The sequence below is a fragment of the Melopsittacus undulatus genome, chromosome 8, assembly GCF_012275295.1.
Source record: "Melopsittacus undulatus isolate bMelUnd1 chromosome 8, bMelUnd1.mat.Z, whole genome shotgun sequence".
Classification (NCBI taxonomy): Eukaryota; Metazoa; Chordata; class Aves; order Psittaciformes; family Psittaculidae; genus Melopsittacus; species Melopsittacus undulatus.
The window spans coordinates 14,098,049-14,123,655 of NC_047534.1; the positions used below are offsets into that span (position 1 = coordinate 14,098,049).

At 41.2% G+C, this 25,607-nt stretch overlaps 1 protein-coding gene across 1 annotated transcript; it reads left to right on the plus strand.

Annotated features, from left to right (window-relative positions):
- Positions 1–5,200: 5,200 nt before the first annotated feature.
- Positions 5,201–21,836, plus strand: HAPSTR1 (HUWE1 associated protein modifying stress responses). The gene is made up of 4 exons (XM_005150702.4): positions 5,201–5,616; positions 6,502–6,582; positions 10,652–10,927; positions 18,877–21,836. Exons 1-4 carry the CDS (start codon positions 5,397–5,399, stop codon positions 19,119–19,121), a joined length of 822 nt encoding a protein of 273 aa, XP_005150759.1. The 5' UTR covers positions 5,201–5,396; the 3' UTR covers positions 19,122–21,836.
- The last annotated feature ends 3,771 nt before the right edge of the window (positions 21,837–25,607 follow it).

A 25,607-nucleotide genomic window follows, 5' to 3' on the forward strand; every position in this document is an offset into this window, starting at 1 on the left:
TGAATTTTGGACAAAAACTTACTTATTGGGGCAACCATAGCACAAGCTCCCAAACTAACTTCAGCTTTGAGGTCTGATTTACTACTGACAACAGAAATACAAGCATATGCACACACTAATAAGGTTGTGTTATTGGAAGCAACAGTCATCTGTTAATTCATTGTATATCATGAAAATATTATGCACACTTTCTTCTTCCTTTGTGTTTTAATTGCTAGTCCTTCACAGCAAAGACCATCTCCTTAATTTGTATACAGCCCATGGCAATAGGACCTTTTTCTGGTGAACCAATGTGCTATGTAGAGACTGGTTTTAATTTGATAATGCACTAGAGATTTTCATCTGGGGGGAAGGGAGCTGTTTAGAGAAATATTACAAACAAGCAGAGTTTTTCTTTCAGAGCAGTTCTTAAGGCATGAAGAAAGATTAGGTTGCTCTGAAGTCCTGAGCAGAAGGACAACTGCATATTCACCGTGGGCTTTATCCTGTTATGCAAGAAATACCATTTATTTCAGTAGAACCAAATATATAGTAAGGTACTACCCAGTAAAACTGAAAACTGTGTCTGCTACTCTTTTTGGAAGGGTTTGAATTCGCATGTAATTGATCTGTAACTCAGTGTAGTTACATTGCTTTTCTCACAAAAGGGGAGTATTCCTCCTTGTCTGTATTGTTTAATGATTTTGATATCAGAGCCCTGCATGAGGTTTTGAGAGTCTTGTTCCCACAGAGTCAGACTGCTCTCCTCATCCTGAGCATGGATTTGAGGGCAAAAAGTCACTGGATCCCTATTTTAGGCAAAAATAAACTGACCAAGCTTTCATCACATAGTTTCAAATTGCTTTTATGTGACAGAATTTTAATTATGGTCTTAGAAGTGCTACTACTAAAATGCTCCCAAGAAACTGCAGGAAGGATGCAGACACTTCATGGCAATATTCATTTTGCATTTAAGGTGACAACATTTTAAAATTCAAAACACCATTCAGGTAGCCTTTTTGCAGTGCTTATCTAGTTTTGGTTTTCAGAACATACCATCACCTAGGAGCACATACTGGAAAAAAAACCTTTAAACCTATTTCCTTCCTTTTCTACTTCCTGTGACTCCAAATCAGGAGACACTGAGCCTCTTGCAACCACAATGAACCCTCATACATTGATGCTATTAACCTTTGTCAATCAGTTTCTGTTTCAGACTGACCAAATGTTTCCACTAAGGGTGCTCTATCTTGAGGTTTTTCAGAGGGAAATAGCAGTAACAAGCCAGTGTACATAAAAGCCCAGCCGACCACATCAACAAGAGCTTAAACTGTTCGTGTGCTATGCAAGTTAGTGCACTGCCATTCTCTGTAAGCCAGACTTCTCATCGGTACCTGCTGCTTGCTTGGTCAGGCATATTCCTTCAGATTTACTTGGGCTGAAAACTTTTGCCTGAAAAACATTACAGTTTCCAGCTGTGGAATTTCCTTCCCTGCTGACCTTTTTTCGTTTTGAGGACAACATACCTGATCCCAAAGGAGAAAATGGTGAAGAGAAATTAATATACTGTCACTCAGACCTGGTTTTTGCCCTTTGGTGAAATGAATACCTGCTCCCTTCAATTCCTCCAATATCTTATATTATCATGAAAGTTCTCTTGCACAGATATCCAAGCATTCGGCCGCAGCACTGTGAAAACATTTCCATATCTATATTCAACCACCTACACATTCAGGTATTTTAAAATGTTTGTGTTCACTTTGAATGGATTGCATTATCAATTGACACTTCTCTTCCCTCGAGTTCATATTTTCATATTTAAAGAATGCTTTCCTTTATTTATCAATAATTCAACTCTTACTCAGAGTCTGCAAAAGGGAATAAAACAAGTCTTCAGAGCCTTCTACAATTAGCATACCCTCATCATGCTCCAGTAATTATCTCCCCTGAGATTTCAGTTGGGATGCCACACTGCTCTCATCACTACTGCATTCCCATGGGCGAAATTAAGAGGCAAAACACCAAGATTATTCAGATGCACCAAGATTATTCACTATGCATATGCCATTGAGCTCCCAGTCATTCTGCATTTGACTCTAGCCAACAAATTATTTACCAGCAACCAAAACCAGCACAGCTATGTTGGTTCCATGCCACCAATGTCAGTTCAAAATGGGTTAGCATGAAACTTGTTCTTTGTTTATAGGGAGGAAAAATTATTTACTGAATCAGCATTGTTCAGAGGATGCAGGTACCAAGCTTCTTAGGAGGCATCAGGGAGAAGAGTGTTTGGTGTATTAAGGGGGTTTTGCTCATGGAGCTTTTGTTCCTTTTTCTTCTTTCCTTTGCTGCCTCCTCCCCACTTTACCCAAGAAAAGTCAATCAATATTGTCTTCATTCTCTATTTAATGCCACTTCTCTGCCTGCAGGACTCCTTTGGTACATTATCCTTCTCATCCCAGAAAATGATTGACTCCTTTCCCAAGACCCTAACACCCTTTTTATCTTTGGGTGGCATAAAGAGGACTGTAGGCCAAGGTAAAGTTCTTCCAACCATTCTATAAAAAATTATGTAAGTTCTCTAATTTTAAAGTTCAGGAGTACTAGAAAGAAAATTAACTACCAGCATCCCAGTTCTCAGCTGTGCTAAGTCTCCCCACACTGTTATCTCAGGAACTGTGAATGGCCACTTCAAAACAATTGGTACAGCTCCAATGGTACCCACCCAATTTGGTGTAATGTGTCTAGAAAACAGCCCTCTTAAAATCTCAACAGTTTTTATCAGCTGTAGGTGTTTCTGAGAACTGTGTGTAGCTGGGTTTGTCCAAGTTAAAACGGGAAAGCTGGGTGCTACACTTCCCCCCGGGATTACCTAGTGATGCATTACAATTCCCTGCTTGATTTATACCGAAGGGGCAGTAGTCACAGCCAAGTTTCAGGACTGCATGCTTGGTAAATCGTAACTAACACCACATTGTATTGCAGTAACCCACTGTTTCTTTCACAGTTGCCAACATTATGCAACTCTTTAGAAATATTCAGAAAAACAGATGTGTCGTACACAAAAGCCATGATAGCCGTGTCCCCTCCTGCATCAAGCTCCATGCAGTAACTGCTGATCTCAGATCTTAAGAGAGCATCTGTAAAGTCCACTGAAGTTGACTTTTTTGCTCATCTTTTAATGGGGGAGATTGACTAAGTATCCTATTTATGGAGAAGTACTTGAATGCAATCCCATCATACATTCCCATTTGATGCCTTTCAATATTTAAACAATTTAAGAGTTTAAGGAATGAACATTTCCAAGTTGCAGGTTTATAAAAAATCCTATTCAATACAGGAGATAGTTTCTTCTTCTGTTCTTTGTTTTTCTTGAAACGGTTACACGGAGAAAAATCCATGTTCCACCACAATTACTGGCCTACTGATCAATATATTATACACAAACCCAATTTTCATTTACTGTCAACATTTTTTTAAATTATGTATTCCTTTATTTTCTGTGTTATCTTTGTACATTCGTAAAAGCCCAATAGCTTATACCTAAGAGCACTCCTAAGCTTGTTGAAGTTCATAATCCTAAACAAGGACTGAACAGTTTTACCTAAAAAGGAACAGAATATCCATGCTTCTGTGTATGTCCATTAGTGTTATGAAATACATATCAAAAGCCAGTGCCACAACTTCAGTTCAAGAATGTGTGCACAGAAGTACAGATAGTCTCATCCTTCCTACTCAACTGGAGTACCACAAGCAGGAGGTCCCTAGTAGTTAGTCTCAGTGGTCTACAAAATACCTGTGAAATACTTTTCTGTTGTCCTTAAACACCCCCCCAGTGGTTCTAATTATTTCCTCATACCACCTCTTCCCCACTACATGAGACTTAGACAGGATTCCTGTACATTTTAGGAAGTTTTATGAAGATCCAAAACAGGAACAAGTATGGACTGGATAAAATAGATTGTCAAAGGAGGAAACAGTCCATAAAGCTCGTGTTTCTAACATCTAGTGGCTTTGCAAAGGATACGTACACCAGGCTATCAGTTTATATGCAATACCAATTTAATAATACAGAAGAGCTGATTTGAAACCCAGCTCTGCACACAAAACCACGGCATTGCACTCAGGACAGCAGATGCACAACCAGCTGCAGGTATATCCAGCCTTTTGCACTACGGACACAAACCCCAACAGACTTAAGGTATTTTATAGAGTGAAAGGAGTTAAGGTATTTTATAGGCGGACAGGGGAATGCTAGGTGCTTGCCTGCTGGACTGGTACTTCTACAGCAGTTAATGGCTTGGCTCACATGCCTGATTTGCTTTGATTGACAGGAGCAGTGTGGCTGGGGGTGTTCGGGAGACGATTTTTACAGGAGCGTTTCTAAGAGATCGTGAGATAAATGAGTGCCTTGAACATGTGCAAAAAGCCGGTATTTCCATCTGTTTACTGAAATTTTTCCCAGTACGATGCAAACAGACCGCAAGAAATGGTAGCTAATATAAGAATGGCAGCTACGGGATCGCAAGGCCTCGGGTCCCCAGTGCAGATCTCCCGGCCAGCGCTGTGCCCTTCCAGGCGCCGCCGCCATTTTCCCTCGGGCCTGGCCTGACCCCCGTCCTGGCCGCAGGCCGGGAGGAGAAAACACCTTCCAGGGGAGGCTCTGCCGCTCAGCGGTAGCGCGGCGGCCGCCGCCACCTCACGGGTTCTGGCTCCGACAGCTGCGGCTCGGGGGAAGCCCGAGGCGAGGCAACGCCTCATCCCGCTTGGGGAAGGCCTCAGCACCAAAACGGCAACACCGCCCTGCCCTGCCCTGCCCCGCCCTGCCCCCGCGGCCCGCACAGCCCCGCGGAGGGCGTGAGGGGGCTCCGTGCCCCCAGCCAGCCGCCCGCTGCCCGCCACGACCACGACCCCAGCGCGCCGGCCGGTGAGGGGCGCCGCCAGGCGGAGCCGCCGACAGCCCGACGCACCACACCAGGGGGCGGGACCACGCCGCTCCGAGGGAGAGGAGCCCACTGCGCCTGCGCCGAGCGGCTGACGCCACTGCGCACGGGCGTATGAAGGTGTAACCAATCTTGCGGCCGGGTACCCCCTTCAAACGTCACGCATGATTGACGTGATGGCTGTCCAATGAGAGACGGAGATGCCATTCAAATGAAGGGTGCCGGTGTCATGTCTGCCAATCGAAGCCTGGGGGTGGTTTTTGGGCGGACGTACGTTCCCGGGTGTCTCCGACAGGGTTTTACTGCGCTCGGGGCGGTGCCGACGCTTAGTGTGTTTGGAGCCGGCGGCCGGGCGTCGGGGCTCGGCGCCATGGGGCTGAGGTAGAGTCGGCCCAGCTGCGGAGAACGGGCGAGCGCTTCTGAGTGACGGGGCCGAGCCTGCGCGGCGGCGAGGAGCGCAGCGCCGGCCGGAGGATGGAGGACAAGAAGGAAGAAGGCGAGGCGGAGATCCAGGAGCACGGGCCTGAGCACTGGTTCAGCAAGTGGGAGAGGCAGTGCCTGGCTGAAGCCGAGCAGGAGGAGGCGTTGGCTCCGGAGCTGCAAGACGAGGAGGCTGCGCAGCCGGAGCACAAGCAGCAGAAGCTCTGGCACCTCTTCCAGAACTCGGCCACCGCTGTGGCGCAGCTCTACAAGGGTGAGCGTCGCGGGAGAGATGGGGGGGGACGGGGTTTGGCGGGCGGTGGAGCCCGGGAGCGGTTCGCTCGGGGCCGAGGCCGGGCCCAGGGAGGTGGCGGCAGGGTGGGCGCCGCTGAGCCGCTGGTGGTGGGGTGGGAACGGGGCCGCGACGGCACAAAGGGGATGTGGCGGCCTGGGTAGAGGGAGGAGCGGGCTTCCGGCCCGGGGGCTCCGCGCCCGTCCATAGAGGCAGACGGGAAAACAAAATGGCGTGAGGGGGAGCCAAGGCCGCAGCCCGGACGTCGCCCTTCGCCGCCTCCAACGGAGCGGCGTATACCGCTGGAGCGCTTGGGCCGGCGATACCCGAGGGCTGGCTCTGGCATCAGCCAGGCCTACCATCACCCTGGCTGGCACGGGAGGGCAAAGGCGGCCGGTGGCATTCGGCCGTGCACCGGAGGCTCCGGGGAGGCAGGTCTCCTCGGCTGAAAGCGGCCTCGGCGGGGGGCCGCGCCGGGAGGGCCCTGGCCGGCGGGGGGAGCACTGTGAATGCCCGGGGAGCGGCGGGCTCCGGGGACAGGGAGGGTGGGGACCGGTCGGGAAGCCCGGCCCTGCCGGCGGCAGCTCCCGACGCCCAGCCCAGGGAAGAGGCTCCGACAAAATGGCGAAGTGAGGGGCCGGCCCCATTGTGCGCCGGGGGCTGCGGGCGGGGGCCGCGCTGTCCGCTTTCCCGGCAGGCTGGGTGCAACGCTGCTGCCGGTCCTGGGCCCGGGCCGCTGCCGGCCCGCACTTCTCGGCCCGGATCCCGAGTTGCCTTCGGAAGGTGGAACAAAATGGCGAAACCTAACATGGCCGTTCGGAGTTGGTGACTCCAAAATAAACAGCGTGTGTCCTTCCCTCCCTGCAGACCGGGTGTGCCAGCAGCCGGGGCTTTCCCTCTGGGTCCCCTTCCAGAACGCTGCCACTGCGGTCACCAACCTCTACAAAGGTAAGGGGCTGCCCTCCCTCTGCTGCCCTGGCAGCCCTCTCTGCTGAGCCGGGCCCGACTCTGCCTCCTGCCCCGGCTTACTCATAAGCAGGACCTGTTAATGTCTCTTATTCACCCTGATAAAATCTAAGACGAGACTGCTTCCTGTATCTTGAAAGTTTTCCCTGGGCCCCTTTAGCTGACAGTAGCTGAATCTTTTTTGTTGTCTCATGTCACTGACTAATAATTTAAAAGCTGTTTTACTTCATGACCCTCAAAAGAGGATATTTATAATATGTGGTGCAGGCCTGTGAATTAAGGGAAGATGCAATAGTTTATTAGAGTACTGCAATTTCCTGCATTTTGTTTTTTTCATAGTGTATTAAATAATGAACCATAGTTTGGGCTTAGTGTTTGTAAAATTTTCTGTAGATGTGTGGTCCGTCATCTTGTGACAGTGTGGTTTCCTAAGCTTACTAATGTAAGTGCTAGAATGTCACTGTGACTGTGGCCAGGGTGGCTGTAAGAAAGCAGTGTTAGCCAAAACTTTGGTAAGGGTGCACTCTGCATGTGGTTCTTCTATAGTGCTGTTTTCCTGTGTGTTCCAGTTTGTATCTGTTTCTGAGCCCTGCTTTTCTTTAGGTTGTCACAAGAATTCTTGTGTGCAGAGGAAACAGGGGTTACCAGTGTGTTAAAAAAAGGCAACAAAATACCCCCCAAGAAACCAAGCCAAAACTGTATGGAAATGGTATCTGCATCAGTGGAAGCTTAAATTGGCATGGTGTGATTCCCACTGTTAGTCTTCCATTTCTAGGAAAATAAAGCTTTTAATGTCCAAGTTGTGCTTCTGGTTTGATTAATTTTTTTATTTTTAGTTGTGGGATATTGCTTTTTTTTCTTGGTCTGTACAGCATTACCTATAGTTCTGTCTGCATCTTTCATTTGTCTCCAGTTTTCCCATTTTTGGATTTGCTGAAGCAATTTAACTTCCTAATGTGCTTGTGATGGCTGAACAGGTTTCTAATAGATGTGAACAGAGCAAGGAAGAAATGTGGATGCATAACCTTCTCTGCCAGATATGACTTCCGTAGAAAGTGCATTTAAGTGTTGGGTATATATTACAGGTCATATAAAGGGGTAGCATGTCATGTAACAGGGTAGGCCTTGGCCTGAGGGAGTGGGTCACTAGATAGTGGTCTGGGACATGAGTCACTTGAGCATGGTGCTAGAGTAGCAGCAGGTAGTGCCAATAGCCTGGAATAATTTTAGTCTTTTTTATTTTATTTTTTATTTTTTATTTTTACAAATGGCATTGCTCTCCCTTACAGCATCTTTACTACAAAGAGTTAGGCTTTTTATTCATTAAATAATTTGATTTCTTGTGCTATAGGCAAAACTGAACCCCATTTTTTTGCAATAATGTGATTAACAGGAGTGTGTATGTGGTGACAGGAAAACTAAAATTTAAGTAGGAAGCTGTCTTTAGTCAGGTGTAATGTAATACTTTAGAAAGCAACATCTGAAACAAGTCTTTCCTTCAAGCAGATCTTTAAGTGCTGAAGTACCTCTGTTACTTAGAACTGCTGTCTTTCAGTTCTACATTTCTGCTTCCAAATGGGTAGAAATTTATTGAGAACATGGGTAGAGTCAGCTAGATAATTGCCTACCAGATAAGTTGAATTCTCCAAATGTGGATTTGCTTTCCTTAGTGATGAACCTGGGTCTTTAAAGATATTGTTTCTGACATGCTCAGTAACATTTGTGTTTTGGAGGACTCTTTAAAAACATTGGAGAAGTACTTGGTGTTGTAAACTGAACACCACAAACTGCCTCTTGCCCTTGTCAGCTGGTTTCTGATCTGAGGAATGAATGCTTATATTTTTGAGGTGTCAAAAGTCTTTATAACAAGAACTACATGAGGAATAGTATGTAAGGATAATACCATGTCTTGAATGTCAGTGTTTTTTTTTTTTAATTCCTGAAAATAGATGAAAAAGCTTAATATCATGAGTGATACCATCTCAGTGACCACACTGAGCAGGTCTTGGATTGTGAGTGGTTCTGATTGGTGCTGGTGGCTGCACTTAAAGACACATGATTATCTTCTGGATTGCACTGAATAAATGAAGGCATGACTTGTAATGCAAGATTCAGAATTGAAGGCCACTATAGGAAGTCTTGGGTTTATGGTGGAATAAGACTTGTAAACCTGTAATTTAGTTTTATAAAGCTGAATGTTTGCTAATGTTAATTTTCAGAATGTGTGTAGCTTGAATGCTTGTATTTTGCCAGCTTGACTTTTGTATACAAAGTAGTTGTAGCTTTGAACATAAAAATCTAATGTTTCCTGGAGTCCTGATGCTTAAAACTTGCCCAGGCTGTATCAACAGTCAGTGAGTTTGACCTCCTAACTGGTTAAGTCCTTTGTAAGGCATTCTCAAACACAAGGAAAGGAGGTTATTGTTATCAAGGTGGGCTTCTCATCTCACAGAAGGACTTTCTCATTGTATTTCTGGAATTGATTAAAGGAATATTATCAATTTTCATATTGGCACCAAAGTGTTTAGGTAGCTTTTACTGTGAGTGTATTACAGTCTAAGCCTCTGTGGAGTATCAGATAGCTGGAGAAATGGTCTGTCATGTTGCCATTGCTTTCACAGGAATTAGCATTTGTAAATGTTCTAGCCTTTTGATTACAAAGCAGCATAGGCAAAATACTCTTAGAGTGCCTAAAAGTACACTTAACAAGTTAGTTACTCAGTGTACCTGTGTTGTTTATATTATAAACCCCCTCTGGAATTATCACTTTGAGATGGTTTTTCACTATGTTTTATGCTTGAAAGGCTGCTTTCTGCTAGTGTAGGTTTTGATCTCTTTTGTGGTCCATCACAGTGGTGCCTTGGAACAGAAGACTAAAAATAGGATTTAGTAGTGATGATTTTTTTTTTTGTTCTGTGATAACCAGATTAGATAGGTAGGTCATTCTTCACCTGTAAACCAATAGCTTGGACAGCTGTTCTTAAATCAATTTTTTCTGGGCAAATGGCTCTTATGTGGACTTCAGTTGGTAGAGCGGGTACATAAAAAGCTGTCTTAAATCGTCTCTCTCCCAGATTAACTATGGAAATAAAGTGGAATTGGAGTGGGTATGTTGGTGTCTTTTAATGAAGAGCAATATAGCAGTAATTATTATAAAACTAAAATAGCTGTTCACAAAGCGCTGAAATTTATGACAGACAGGATGGGCATATTTGAGTACAGAATACAGTTTGGTTTTTTGCTGTTGGCTGAAGTATACTCAAGCTAGTATGATCTTCAGTACTTTGGAAGCAATGTCATACAAGGCATTGAAGTACTTCTTGTAGGCACAGTTGTAACTGATGTGACTAGTTATACTAATGGAGAATGGCATTGAATTTTGGAGATGGATTAATTGCAAATAATGTGCTTAAAACTTTTGCATGTAAAATTTTCAGTGGGGTCTAAGTGGGGAAGGAAACTGTTTAGCTTTCCTTTGTAAATGGTATGTTACCTAATAAAAAGGCACTGGGGACACTTTTGTTCTAACTAGTTTTAAAACTGTGTCCTCTAGTGAATTGCCTCTGCAGTTGAAATTCAGATGAAACTCGAAGGACTCTAAAGAAATCTGAGTTTCCTGAAAATTCCTTGTCTATTAGAATCAAATCTTTGTGGGGTTTCCTGGCTCTCCTGGTGCACTTTGTGTGTCTCTTAAAGTGCATGGTGTTAATTTGAGTGCCATCCTCAGACTGACAAGCTCAAAGTGTGGTTTTAATGGCAATATATGTTGTAAAAGTACTGACCAGAAGTATGGTAAATGCAGTCTTGGTGGTGCTTGAGTTGCTGTTGACTTTCTGATTTGCAAAGGGGATGCAACTCTAGCTAATACCCTTTTCAGGTTTAATAGGACTTCAGTACTAGCCAGTTTGTTGCAACTGACCTGGTACTATGTTACAATAACATGTAGAAGAATTACTTCTCCATGGTTGACAGGAAGCAGTGTCACTGTGTCATACTATATGTTGCTATATGTGTAACACTAAAACACCTTTTTTTTTTTGTCTCCTTGCAGAAAGTGTGGATGTCCATCAGCGAAGCTTTGATGTAGGAATTCAGATTGGCTATCAGCGTCGGAATAAGGATGTCTTAGCTTGGGTTAAAAAACGCAGAAGAACTATTCGTAGAGAAGACTTGATCAGCTTCCTATGTGGGAAAGTTCCTCCTCCAAGAAATTCTAGAGCTCCCCCAAGACTGACTGTAGTATCCCCTAATCGAGCTACTTCAACAGAAACTAGTTCATCTGTAGAGACTGATTTGCAACCCTTCCGTGAAGCCATAGCTCTGCATGGTAACAATATATATTTTTTTAATGCTACGTGGTTAAAATTTTTGGGGGGGAGGTTCTTAAAGCAAGTCTGGCTTGTGGCCATTGCTGGTTCCATATCATGTACCTGATGTTCCAGCTGAAGGTTTGTATTCTGCTCGAGAATGAATCAGTGTTTGCATATATAAGGCATATTAGCCCCTAAAAAGGTGCATAGTCCAGTGTTTTGAAGAAAAGATAAAAATGAGGTTTGGCTCTGTAATACTCTACAGCTGTGAACTCAACAGTTAAGTATCAACTCTTGGTAGTATGTTTGAAGCTTGATCAGATTTGGCATTTATACCAATGCTAAAGCAAATAGTTTTTGGAAAATAATACTATGCTAGCAACTTCATAAATGTTAGATTTGGCTAGTAGCAAGTAGCTAGCAATTTTTTGTGGAGTTGGAGAGGGAATTTGTGTGAAACTTCTGTCTCTGGGGTACTATATTTCACTGTAGTACATTTGTTATTTGCTGGGTAGTGTGGTGTTTAGCATTCTACCTCAAGTACCCTAGAAAGGATACCTCACTTGCATGTCATTGCAATAATTTAGTCCTGTTTAGAACTTAGTTCTAGTTCACTTTCAGGCTTAGGTGTCTTCCAGTGTGGTACTGAATTTCCTTTCTTGCCATCACCAGCAATGGTGGTGGTGTATCTCTTCTCCTTTTCAGAACTCAGTATTTGGTAGCTTGTTCCTATTAGTTAATAGTCCAGTATAGAATATTTTTATCACTTGCTTAAATTGTTCCTGAGGTGAAATGAAGCAGCTCACCCATAGGGTTTATACCATGTAAAATTCTAAAAGGTAGTAGAAAAAGTCAAGCTATCTAAAAGTACAACTTGTGAAATGTAAAGGAGACTTCTACTATTTCAGTTTTGTGTGAGCTATGGAATTGAGTTAATTAGATTAGTGGATTCCTGAAAATGCAGTCTTTGCTTTTGCTGTGCTATGGTGGTTTCTCAAGATACACAAACCAGACACTGTTACTCTCTATGTGACAGCCTAATTCTGGTTTTGCTTGCTGGCTGCTCTGTTGCCATTTAAATCAAACATGCTTCCACACAATCATGCAGTTTTTGGCAGTTTTCCTCCTCATATTGGAAGCTGGATAGAGAATTCTGTGCACCAGTACTGCTTATTCAGTAGGTAAAGCTAGTTTCATGAGAACTGCAGAAACAGACTCTCACCTGGTATATACACCCTCTGAAAAGTATCTTGCTTTCTGATGCCATAGGTGACTCTGGCATGCCAACTGGCTTTGTAACTGTAAAAGCTTACTCTCAGGTGGGAGTAAGCAAGTAGACTTGCTTCAACACAGTGAGCTCTCAAGCAGAATAAACTCAGACATTTTTATTGGTAATATGGCTCTCATGTACTATCGTTTCTTAACATCCACTTCATATAGAGGTGGTTCATGGAAGTCACTTCTCTATACATCATGGTTCAAGACTCCCATGCTATAATATTTTATTTCATATTTCATAACCTAATACAGGGTCACAAGGACTGTAGGAAGTTCCCCACTCTGGCACTGTAGGGGCTAGAAATGCACTCTTCCCCTCATCAGCTGGTTGACAAGATTCATGTCAGTCACCTTCCGAGTTAAGTTCTCTTGGTACCAGTTTCAGTCTAGTCTTTGACACAAATGCTGTTGTGCTAAGCCTTTAGTAACTAGGCTTGTATTTGACCTCAGCTGTTTTTAGGTTGTTTACAATATCTACATTCATTCAGCTTCTCCCCCTCTTTATCATTAATGAAGTCGTGGATAATCTCCCAAACTATTTTTCTCTTTACCATAGAGCTTCTTGAAACTACATTTTGAGTTTGAAACCTGGGTAGGATCTTCAGGTGTGTATAGATAAATGCCCTCTTTAGGGCTGTGCTTATCCTTTTCTGGCAATAATTGCTGCTTCTAGGTATTGTGAGGATACAACCTGATGATAGTGAGTGGCAGTCTCAGTAAGTAATCAGGCCTAAGGGTTTAAGGGTCACTTTGACTGGAGTGTTTTGTGGCTTTTGTTTTGAGGCTTTGTTTTGTGCTGGTAGGCTACCTGTGGGAATGGTGTCATTTATTGGTAACATGGATGGGCTGGATTAGATTTAAGGGATAATATACTAGGGTTTTGCTGCCTGGAGCAAGATCTCTTTTAGTGAAGCAGGAGTAGGTATGAATGTGTGACACCAAATAAAACTTGGTGAAAGCAGAGATGGTTCATTCACTTCTCAAAATAAGACCATGGTGCTGCAATTTGCTTATCTTGCTCTTTGTGGAGAAATAACTAATAAATAACCTGTAAATTCTTGACAACCAAGTCTTAAAACTTTGATAGAAGCTGTAGTCACCGAGTAGCTAATATCTGTATAATTCCTGGAATACACAGTTCTAGGTATACTTCCTTAGACAAAAGCATCAGAGAAGAGTATCTTCAGATACCAGTACAATCTTAAAACTGTATGCTGCATTTGAAAATAAATCTGTTAAGATTGGTTTCTTGGCCTTTTACCTCAAATGTTATAGCTGACCTGTAATACAGCTCTGTGAAGTAGTTGGCAGTTTAACCAAAGCTAGGGATTTTCAACCCAGTATTTAATCTTGTGATACTAGTTATCAAAGTCTTTGTGCTGTAAGGAAGCTTCTCTATTGTTCTGCTTTCAAGGCTTGTTATGGTAGCTAAAAGTAAAATGATCATGACAAAACTATGCTAACACAAGAATGTTTAGGGTGTTTATGATCTATCTTTCCTTGTAACTATGCCATGTATGCTGTGCAGCTGTTACTGAATCCTTTAGGTAAAGTGTACCTTAAAGGGTACTTGAGAGTGGGTTTTTGGGTTTAAGCAGTGTCTTCAGAGTGTTAACTCCAGCAAATATAATAAAAAAAAATCTTTGCATTTAATATCAGCTTTGTTGTTGTACTGATTGGTAACCTTTGAAACAGAATTGGTGGAAACTTGAAGTATGGATACCTGAACTAAAGTCTTTGAGAGAAGCTGAGTAGCTAGCTCAAGATAATAGGTTTCTTTTTCTGAAAATTGAAGAATTCTACAGCTGATGATGCAGAATTTAAAGAATTGGACATTAAGAATGAGGCATTTTAAGACGTGGTAGAAGGTAAATACCTTCATTGTTTAGCATCACAAAGTCAGGTTTTTAACTTTCACCATTCCCTAATACATAATTGTAGTTAGCATGGGTACGGGTGTATTTTCCCTTACTATTTGGATGTGTATTGCCATATCCAGTTCTGCAGAAGTCTTTCAAATGACAGAATTGCATCAAACTGAGCTAAAGAGGCATTCCCAAAAGCTGATGTGTGCCAGATCACTTATTGCCTGGCTGTAGCCAGTGTATGAAGGCTTGCTGTGCTGGTGGCTGTGTGCAATCCATGTTTGAAATAATGCTTTGGTCTTTTATTTTAGGATGTGCACCATCTTTTAGAAAAGATTCTCCCAAGTGTAAGAGGAAAAAATGCTATGATTTGAGTAAGGGGAAGAAGCAAGCTTGGGAATGCAATGCTGAAATACATTGGATGTGAGCATTCTTAACTACAAATTAAGTGAATGGGCAACACTACAGTGAAGGGAGTGTTAGAGTGGTGGTTGTGTTTTTTTGTTTGTGTGGTTGTTTTGGGTTTTTTTATTAGATTTACTGTTTCTGTGTATTCTTCATGTGATTCAGTCTCTTTAGAGTGGGGTTAGCCCTTGCTCTAGCTTGTAAGAGTGTGGCTTGGCCTCTTTAAAAAAAACCCTTTGACTTCCATTATGCCCCTTACTTCTCAAAGTATTAAACTGTAATGTAAGACATTAGCAGTTATTACCAGCGTGGAGAAGGAGCACTTGGTAGAAGAGGGGGTGGGAGGACAGAGTTCAGATTAGATTGAGAGAGTTTAAGCTAAAGGGTGTGTGTGTGTGTGTGTGTAGCTATCATAGTTGCAGTGTTTGTAGGTACTGCTAAACTTGCTCTTTGAGCAGTAATGTGAAAGGGTGAATATGAGACAGGAGTGACAAGAATCTATCTGCATGCTGTGTTGTAGCTATCTGAGGTTAACTAATTCCTGCTTCAGTCACACTTAAATGTGAATGGGTTTTGATACTTCCTGATTACAATTTGTGGAAAACAATAGGTAGTACTGCTACTATACTGAACAGTAGTTATCCCATATCTTGTATAGTGGTAGTGGCCTGAATAACCATGTCCATTATGAATTAAAGTGCATATAAAATACTACATACAGTTTATTAGGCCAGTGTTGATAAACCTAATGTTGGCAGCTTTATGTACCTTAAGTATTTCATACTCCATAAAACAGACTTTTAGCCAAGCATTTTAATAACTTGATACTTTTTGGAGAGTACTTAGTTACAAATTAGCTGTTATTGGTCACACTGTCTATGAACTACAGCTTTTCCTACTAGTATTACAATGATTTAGAATTTAGCTTCAGGTAAAAGCAGTGCGTTGTGAAATTAATGGCTATGAAATGCCATATTGTTGATGACTGAAAGATACGGCAGGAATGAGAATACTGCAGAATATTTCAGATATGCCCTCCACTTCAGTCCTTTGAAGTTTGAAGAGAGTGCTATGTGTCTGTCTTGAAGGCCTCTAGTAAAAAAAAAAAAAAAAAACAACAAACCACCACACATCAAGATTGCCTTTAAAGAGGAGAGTGTGAGGCTTTAGAGGTGGTCATGAGGTCTGTTTTAGTAGCTGCTTGAATCTCTGTACTGTTGCATAGACAACTGATGTGCCTGTGATTAGGTCATGTTAGTCATGATACAGAAATTTGAGGTTATGAAATAGTGTTGCTAACAGTCATCTTACTATTTCCTGGTATCTATTTCTGTTTGATTTATGGCTTTAAATGGTGTAAATACTTTGGGAAGAGGTTTGAATACACTGAAAACTTGAAACTCTGAATAATTCACAATAAATGGGTCTTTGAGGATTCCTCTTTGCATTACAACAGTTTTCAAAGAAAAAATGAACTGTGGATCACAGTTCCTGAAAGATGCTTTCTCTGTCAACAAAAGCAGATCTTCTCAATTGCATTGCTGAGTGTCTTCAAAGATGTTGTTTCTATGAAGTGGCAATTTGGTATTTCGGTGCATGCTGTGAATTTTCTTTTGGACTCTTCTATGTTAGCTTGATTACTCAATCCTAAACTGATCCAAATATTTCGTTTGACAGTTCTGCTCTCCTGGATTGATGTGCAGTGCTATGAAATATGGTTTACTGCCAGTAACTGATACCAAATTGTCACTCAGTCTGTTAGCATACTTGGTAATGACTGTTACTCACTAGTTCAGTATTAAGTGCCTATATGAGATGCAAGATTAAACTGCAACTGGAAGTCCATGTACTGATACAATTTTCTTGTACACCTATCTCAGTAATAATTCAAAGCTCTTTGCTTCTGACATGAGGCTTGATTGAAGACTTGAACTTCTTAATTATCTCCTGAAGATTGTTTCTGTGTTTAAATGTACAGTGATTCAATATTTCCTAAATATTGAAAAGTCATTGCCTGCTTGAGGCATTGCTTGTGAATCTTACAGCTTGTTTAAGAATATGCTGTAGCATTTTACAGATACATCTTTTAATTCTAACTTTATTTGCTATTTAAAAAAATGCGTGTTATTGAAAAGGCTTTACTTCAACATAGTTAACTGATGCCAAAAATGTATTCTTACATCGCATTTCAATTTTGGGGTTTGTTTTGAATATTGCTTCTCTGCTTACTTGGGCAATAGTTGTAATGCAAAGATGTCATGATAGAACTCAGTATATCAGCCATTTGTTTATGGGTTATGTAAGAGTAAATGGCTGGTAAGTAGTGTAAATAGTTGATTCTCAGTGGAAGTACAATGCTAAACTTGTGTCCAGAACTTGGAATAATAAAATGAGGGAAATTTTTGTGGCTAGTTTGGATTTGAAATTGTTACTTTCTGTGCACTGTGTTTTTCAGCCATTTAAATGTGCAGGATAAATACTTTAATCTATGTTGTGCCCGTTGAAGTGGAACTTGCTGTTATCTTTAAATTGTGATTTTTGCATGCTGGTGGCCTATCCCGGCTATAGTCTCAAAATTATATACTTGCACATACATTTGTGTTATCAATTGGCTGCTTTACTTTCTTTGGTAGATGTATAGGAACCTCTTTTCTTAATGGTTTTGAGTTTAAGCTTGACCTTAATCCTGGGATTACTAGAACAAACCTTGTTTCTGAATTATCTTTTCACTAAGACAGCTTCTGCTGTTCAAATACTTTCTGCTGTTGTGAAGGAGAGGTGATTTTAATGTTATTAAAATCTGTAGGGTTCCTATCAAACTTAAAACCATGCCTCTAAGTTGTTGGAACACTGCTTAGAGCTGTAAGCAAAAGCTCTAAAGAAGCATCAGTGATGTGTGGTTGGTTCTACCAGTGGTTGTACAATGCCCAGTCATAGCCTGTGCTATTACAAGATGTAAGCTTCAAATGTTCTTTCAACAGTGATACAGGTTGGCCGGTTCTGTCCTGACTTGTAAAGTAACCTGACATTGCTGCAGATAGTTTTAAATTGTACCTTCCAATTGATGTTTCTAGCAACTGGTCTAATAGCTCTAGTAGTCTCTTCACAGAGCCTCTGAAGAGGCTTATTTTGCCTGCTGGTGGCTAGTAGGTTGTTAAGCTTTACATGTCAGCATGTGAGTTCTGGCTGCCTTCTTGACTGTACATGAAGATATGTATCAAATGGTTTTGCAAACAAGGTGTGTGGTGACTGGACAGAGGTATAGAGTATTTGAGACTGAAGAGAATGTTGGGGCTCAAGATTTTGAAAGTTATTGAGGCAGATCTTCCTGGACAGCTTAACATTTACTTGTTATTATTGCTAGAAAAATACACAGATGTAGATCTTGTTGTGTTGGTCATCTTTTTGCATGACTAGTGCTTGACACTAGCTTTGATAGTTTATTTCCGAAGCCAGCAGATGCTCTTCTTGTACTGTACTTATACTACTCAGATTTGAAGCAGTTATGATAGTAAAGATGTTGTCTCACCTCTGAGCTCCTGTGTTCCTACGAACAGAGCCTGAATTCCAGTTTGACAAGAGTTATGCTTTCATATACCAGCCCTTACTGAATTTGTCTTAGTGTCCTACTTTTGCACAGTTGTAATAGCAGTATTACAGGAGACAAAGTATGTAGTATGAAATACATTATTTTCTTGTTTATAGTCTTATTTCTACATGAAACAAATTTCTCTTTTAATTAACACTTTGATAATCTGAATGCAAACTAAAGTATTTAGGGTACCTGTGACAAGTGTTTTGGATCAACCTGACAATAGCAAGTTTGGGGGGTTGTCTCAATTGGCTTGTTTAAGTGCTCTTCTGAGTTCTAGTAGTACTAATGTCTTGGCTTATAGTGTTAGCTATGAAATAAAGCTTTAACTTACAAACTAGCTCTTGTGTACCTGTCAGGTCTGTCACACTGCATTTTTCTTTAGAACTGTTGACTGAGGCAGTGAAAGGGAGCAGAGTGGTGGTGGTTGAAACAAGACTAAATCAGGTCAACTTGGATATCCTTGGTAGGGGATTTTGCTTCTGTGTAGCCTTCTACATTGAAGTGATCTACTCTGAGTATGTACACATCTTGAACAGCATGTCATATTTATGGAGCTAGCATTTGTCATAGTGTGCTGTTACAACTTGATGTATAAGCTTACCTTAATGTCATAAGAAGCAGTTCTGGTAATTGTTATACTTAAATGGATTAAAAGCTGGGAAGGTGTGGTCTGGACTATGAGGAAGTGTGGCACAAATAGTAGAATGAAGTGCCTTTAACTTATCTCTAGAAGTCAGATAAGTGTCATCCCTTCTGCCACACACGGGGAAACTAACTTTTCTTTACTATTTGACCTAAATCCTTCCTCTTTTTTTCTCCCTAGGTCTCAGTGGTGCAATGGCTAGTATAAGTGTTCGTTCAAGTACCCCAGGCTCACCCACTCACGTGAGCAGTGGCTCCAATGCTAGTCGAAGGAGAAATGGACTTCATGATGTTGATTTGAACACTTTCATATCAGAAGAAATGGCACTCCACTTGGACAATGGTGGAACTAGAAAGCGTACCTCAGCCCAGTGTGGCGATGTCATTACAGACTCACCAACTCATAAACGCAACAGAATGATCTAAACTGCAAAAACTTCAAACCCACCATGCTGCTTGAAAGCCACTTGATCCTCAGAGTACTATTAAAAAGGAAACATGAGGCCATCTTTCCATACTCACTGTTTAAGACGAATTCAATAATTGCCATAAAGGAAATTTTAGATATTACATTAGATGCCTCTTGTAACTGCAGCTTTCTTAAAATATATTCTTAGCAGAGGACATCAGATATTGTGTAGTAGTTAGCAAGATCATCATAGGCAAACATGTATCTGTTCCAAGGCTAAAAGTGACCTTACTTGTATTAAAGGGAAAGGAAATTTCAGATGTTTATTTGGTTATAAAATGCTTCTTTTTTTTTTTTTTGTCCTTTATTTCTTGCTGTGTTAAGTATTAGCTTAAACAGTATTGCCAGTTTGACTGAAATTGTCTACAACATGACTTGGCATCTTTGTCAAAACTGCAGGCTTCCATTTTTGCAGCACTACCATGCACCTAGTTTCTATATAGTAACAGTGTGCAAGTTATAAATATTGGACTGTACCCTTTTTAGTTTTAAAAGCAATTGATAACTGGTTATTGTGTGATAATGTTAAGAGGTGCTATGATGGTCATGCAATTAATACTTAATATTGACTCAATACAAGGATCTTCATTGGATTCACTTTGTGTGTTCTAGTGCTCTGAAGTAGCAATATTAAACTTTTCCCCAATTAACTTCATAGGCTTTTAAATTGGTTTAATAAAATATATGTACTTATTGGTATTATCCTTGTGGTAATCTTAAAACAGTGCAGACTGCACCAGTGCGGACCTAAGTTTAGAGAAAGATGTCCTGTAATTGGAAAATAGGCTTTTCTGTTCAGTATTAGTGAGGGGTAGGTTTTGTGTGCACCTGTATCTCATTTTGCATTTCTTGTGAAGTAATTGCCCATTGCTGGGGAGGGGTGGGAATGAGGGGGAATAGTTGGAAAAGGGGTGTGTTCTAACAAGTAAGACTTCTGGTCTTGAAACTTGTTGAAACTTGGACTAACTTAAACAACATTGTGTGATGCATGTCACTCCCTCCTGAAGGAGATGGCAGGTTCTTTGAAGTGCTAAGAAAATAATTTAAAACTGGAAGTTGATTATAAATCTCTGGATAAACATGCCATAAGGATGAATTACAAAGGATAAATGGCTTTCTCTGTGTTGAGCTTACATTCACAGAATTGAACTCTGGCTGCTGTAACTTAAGCATAATCTAAAACTGAACTAGAAATCAAGACTGATCTGCTGCAAATCCATTTCTGAGTGGTGAAAGATGTGTTGGGCTGGAAGAGTGTCCTCAGTATTTTTACATGTAGGTGCAACAAGTCTTTGGTGAAGAGCTCTGGAGTCTCTAAAGCTCTATACTTAGGGAAGGGGTAATACAGGAGGAATAAGAAAATGAAGAACTCCAAACCTGAAATTTGGGAAAGGGGTATTTAGTGAGGTGGTATGCATGCTTTAACTGGAAGCAGAGGCTGATTCTTGGATGAAATGCAGCTATGCTGGATTCATAGTATTAATGAATTGTGGTGGTCTAACTAAGTTAAGGCACCTTGAGCTCTGTGTTAATACACAACTCTTCAAGACTTTAGCTTACATGCTTGTGAAGTCAGATTTTTTTCTTGTGCATTACATTCCCTGTTTGAAGAGAACTTCACTGTATTTTTGCTCTTTTTTACCCTGGTGTCCTCTCATTAGTATTCTGTAGTCAAGGCAAGACAGCAGTGGTGCCTAAAATTCTCAGAATTCAAAGTGCTCTACTAAGAGCATGATCTTGCTGTGTGGTGCTTCCATTTCTTTATATTGAAGAGCTCTTGAAGATGTTGACAGTTGCACAATACTGTAGCCTAGAGGTTCTATAATCTATGGGACAAGTTCAAGACCTGTCCAAAGCAAGATGATAAGAACTGTTTAAAACCTCCACCTGTGTTACACAGCTGAACTTGCACATCACCTGGAGGCTTGGTATACATTAATTTCAGTTACTGCTATTAATGACAATTCATAAGACTTATTTTATGTAAGATATTAGTACTGCATATAAAGCTAGTTTTCTTTTGAAGACTGCATTTTCAACAGAGATTTTTGAAGATGGTACCTAAATACATCTGTTAGTATTTATTAGGCTGTGGGTGGAGGGATTTTTCTGTTCCAAAAGAAAAATCTGGAGGATATGTATGAAAACCAGTTTTCAGCTCTTCTGTTTATTCATTAACTGGCTTGTACAAGTAAGATGCTTATTCTCTGTGATTTCTAACACTTTAATATTACCTGTAGTAAAGGTAACATCACATTGTTATCAGTTCTGCATATGTGGACTGAAGAGTAAGGGTGCTTCTGGTCAATACACAGAGCCTGTTCAAATTACTTCTCCCCTTCCCTGCAGTGAAATAAATCCTGTTAATGCTTTGAAGCATTAATTCTGTCTAGTACCATCTAAAAGTAAAATTGTCTGGCTTATGGATGAATTTGTGCCATTTTTCTTTGGAAGAAAATGGGCTTAGATATTAAACTGGTTGCATTGGGTTATTTTTTTTTTTGCTTGTACCTTAAATATTTGGCAACTTTTTGATTGCTTTTTGTTTAGCCCCCACTGTTGTTTGCTCTTTGTTAACCTCTGCCAGAATGATCAAGACTGCATGTATTCACCTCGGAAACACAAGGAGAACAGGTTGTCTCTTAAAAAAATAATAAAAAGGAAGTCCCATACCTTTGCTTTGAAGACTATTTCTTGTGCCAGTGTAGAAAATGGCTGTTCTGGAAGTAGCTTTCAGCTCTTACCGAAACTAGCTCCTGGAGCCAGGAGTTGATTTTCTGTAAGAAACACTGACATGAACCGTTTAGTTTGGTAAAAAGGTGCTTGCTTTTGCTTTTTCCTATGAATCATACTGTTGACCAGTCACTTCTCCATGTACATCAGATCTAACATGAATGTGCGGCAAGTTACGTAAAGTACATCCTGCACTGAAGCTAATGTTTGGCTTATTAATAAATTTTAAATGTTAAATCTATATTACAATAAAGTAATGCAAAAATGATTTTGACTGAAACTCAAGTCCTGCAGTTCAGATTCCTTCCAAATATGGTTTACCCAGCTGGAGTAATAGAAACTCAGTTGGGCTGCTTTTTTAAGTTCTTAAGTACCACAGTCCATCAGTAAACCCAAACCAAGGTCTGGTTAGTGCCAGTTGCGACAGGCTTATTTCGTTCTGCAGAGTAGGATTTTTCTGTAGGAATGCCATTTTATGGTAAGTGTTCAGCACAGCTCCACTGCCTTTCTGGTTTTGAACTAATGAAGATTTAAAAAACTGGGGTGTGTTGTTAATTTGTACAAAATATTCTGCAGAGTTTAACATCACTGGTACTTAAGCATTTTAAACTGTAACTTAAAAACCTCTTTAGGAAGTGGCATTGACTTTAATAGTGTTTTCCAGTCTCTTGCAAAAGACTCGACTTCAGTGAAATGAGGTGCTTTAATCAGCAGCTTTTCCTGCTTAATGTTGGGTGTCCCTAAACCTGCAAGCTATTTTCCACCTACTTGCTGTAGCAGCAGGTCTGTGAATATCTGTATGAAGGGAAGCTTTATTTCACAGGAGCTTTTAAGATAATGTCTCTTTCTTTTTGTTAAATCAATGTTAACATTTTATCACTTTGAGCCACTGAAATGTTCCAGTGGGGATTTGGAAAGTATTCTTTAATGACTTATAAAAACCCAGCATCTTTCCAGTGTTAGCCTGGAGCTACTGCTGGTTTTGCAGCAATAAATAATGCCCCCCTGACTTGGTCCACTGGGTTCCCTGCCACAGGTGGGGCTGTTGTCTGGGGTGGCCACAGGGCCCTAGGGCTTGCTCATTCCAGACCTCTGGTTATTTAGGGTAATGAGGAGGGCACTAGCACTGGTCAGTAACCCTGCCTGTGTCAATGAAGTCTTACTTGTCTGTGTAGCTCCCATGGATAGTTTGAGGCTTGTAAAGTTTCTGTAGTCAACACTGGTGCTTTCTGCTGTCATTCTCACTGGGCCCCATTCAGACCATCTCAAAAGGACAGCTAAATGTCTCAAGCTCACAAGAGTAGTAGAGTATAAACCAAGCAGATTCAGTTCTGTGTAGTATGGGGGCCATCACCTAGCTCTAAGACTCAAGAGCTTGATGTGTTGCAGTGGGCATTGAGATTCCAGCATTTCCTTTGTTTTGACCAGTGATGCCACTATGATGGCAGCTCTTTGGGGGCATTTTTGAGCACCGGAATTGTACGTGAGGTCTGTACATAATTTCTACTGACTAAGAAGGGATATGGTGGGGAATCCACAAGAAATATGACCTTGTTGGAATCTGCTATGAGCCCATTAGGCAGACGCTATAGTTTGTAGAAAAACTTGAACTTCAGTATGAAAAGTACTGATCAACTGGGTAAGATTGCATGCAAGACCAGTCTTAATCATGCATTGTAGTACTTCACCATTCTTGTATCAACTTTGAAGTGTAGAAGTAAAATTGGTTCTGAATGCTATAGAACAAGTTGAGCATGAAAGGTAATACTGGGGTCCTTCCTTGTGTCATCATGGTGTAATGTTATCTTGAATCTGAAACTCATGGTGCTTCTCTACCACTGACACTCAAGCTACAAGAACTTGTTGGGAATTTTGTACACCTAGTGTCTTTTTTTTATCAAGCATCAAAGCGGAGAATGCAAGATTTTGCATTTATGCTAAATATACTAAGAATCTTGTTCTATTTCTACTGGAATCTTGATAGGGTCACTTACAGCTCCTGCTCACATAGGCATGTGTACCCTTACTCACAAATTGTGGTCAATGCTGAGAACTCCAAAGGTCAGCATTTTTTACTTTCTCATTTTGCTTTTCTCATTTTGAAGCAAGTTTGTAGTCTTACCTGGAATGTTCTATGCAAGACTAAGAGTAAGATGGGGAGAAAACACCAAGTTTGTTCTGCTGTTTAGCTGAGTGATTACTTGGTGTCGTACAGCTGATAACTGTAGTTGACTGTAACCTTGCCTCTGCTAAGTGATGACCTTTAGACCATTTTCAAACCACAGAAATCTTTGCATCATTGGAATGCTTTAGGCCAGTCTTGGGGCTATTTTTAAAAAAACATCCACAGTGCTTTTTTTGAATGTAATTAAAATTTTCAAGCTCTGGGGAGAGAGTTTTGCCCCAAGTTGGCAACAGTGGTATTGTCCTGTGTCTGTTCCATGGAGCACAGCTGAAGATAATGTAGGTTGTCCTCAACAAAAGTTTTCTAAAACCTGTTTTCTCTAAAAGCATCAACAAAACCCATGTGGGTTGTGCTTAGAAGCAAGTGGACTTCTCAGCCAAGGGGAGACCATCTTCTAGAGACTTGTGCCGAATGCCCTTCCAGTAATTCAACTGTTCATCTTACTGAGGGAACCATAGTTTGTGCTTTCTATTTCATCTCAGCTTTTCTGCTGGGAAAACTCATGCAGTTAAGTCTGCTCTGTCTCGACTATGCTTAAATGACTTCCCATGGAAGAGCATCTGGGATCTCCCATGGTAGGTAGGCTTTCTTCCTCTCCCTGGAGAAACTTGTCATTAACATGAGCCACTGAGGTTGTATTTCTTTTTGCTAAAATGAATTTTGAAGTTTTTGAATTTAGTGGTTGTGGTTTTCAGAGTAGGAAACTGCTGAACATTCTTTGATAATTGTAGCTGCAGAGGATTGTGTGCTGCCAGATGACAGTGCAGGGGTGCAACTCATTTGGAGCCTTAGGTTATTTATTGAAAACTGATTTGTCTACCCCTGTGTGCTCTGTAACAGCTTCAGATCTAGTCTTGACAAAACTCAGATTTCCTTAGGCCTACATTCATTTCCCCAAATACAGGCAATTCACCTCTCACACGCAGAAATTTTCCAGGGAATTGGGTACAACATACTTAAATGCCATTAACTGTGGTCTTTGTTTCAACACAGCAAGGCCTAGGAGTTCCTTCCAAGTTAGGTTTCAAGCTGATTTGATCTTTCCTAAAGCTCATACTCACAAGCCATGCCTCTCTCTGGTTTTCTTCCCATTTGAGACCATGGCCCATCCTGACCTCTCTTAGGTCAGGAGGGTCTCCCTGTACTGAATGTAGCATATCTGAATGTCAAGGTATTTCTGGTGAGTGCTTGTACATGACGTGGTGTTTCTTTTAAACAAACATAGTCTCAGATTGCCTGCGGGCTGTGGGATCTCTGTGGGATACAGCCCAGAGCATCCTGTTCTTGGACCTGCTTTGAGCACAGGTTGGACCAGGTAACCTCCTGGGCTCTCTTTCCACCTGAATTAGTCTAGGATTTGCTCTATACTGTCCTTCTAAATGCAATTTTATCCACCAGGGAGTAAAAGTCATTGGTGTCCTTGCTAATAAGTGACACCTGCTGCTCAAATAACAACTATCAGTGGGGTAACATAAGGAATGGGTGAACTTTCATGATGAGGCACATACTCTGCTGGAAACATAAA

Excerpts from the sequence above, each read along its gene's own strand:
- HAPSTR1 (XM_005150702.4), top strand. The coding sequence starts at position 5,397 with ATGGAGGACAAGAAGGAAGAAGGCGAGGCGGAGATCCAGGAGCACGGG. Across the intron at positions 5,617-6,501 it reads TGTGGCGCAGCTCTACAAGG|ACCGGGTGTGCCAGCAGCCG; the intron begins GTGAGCGTCGCG and ends CCCTCCCTGCAG. Across the intron at positions 10,928-18,876 it reads TGAAGCCATAGCTCTGCATG|GTCTCAGTGGTGCAATGGCT; the intron begins GTAACAATATAT and ends TTTTCTCCCTAG.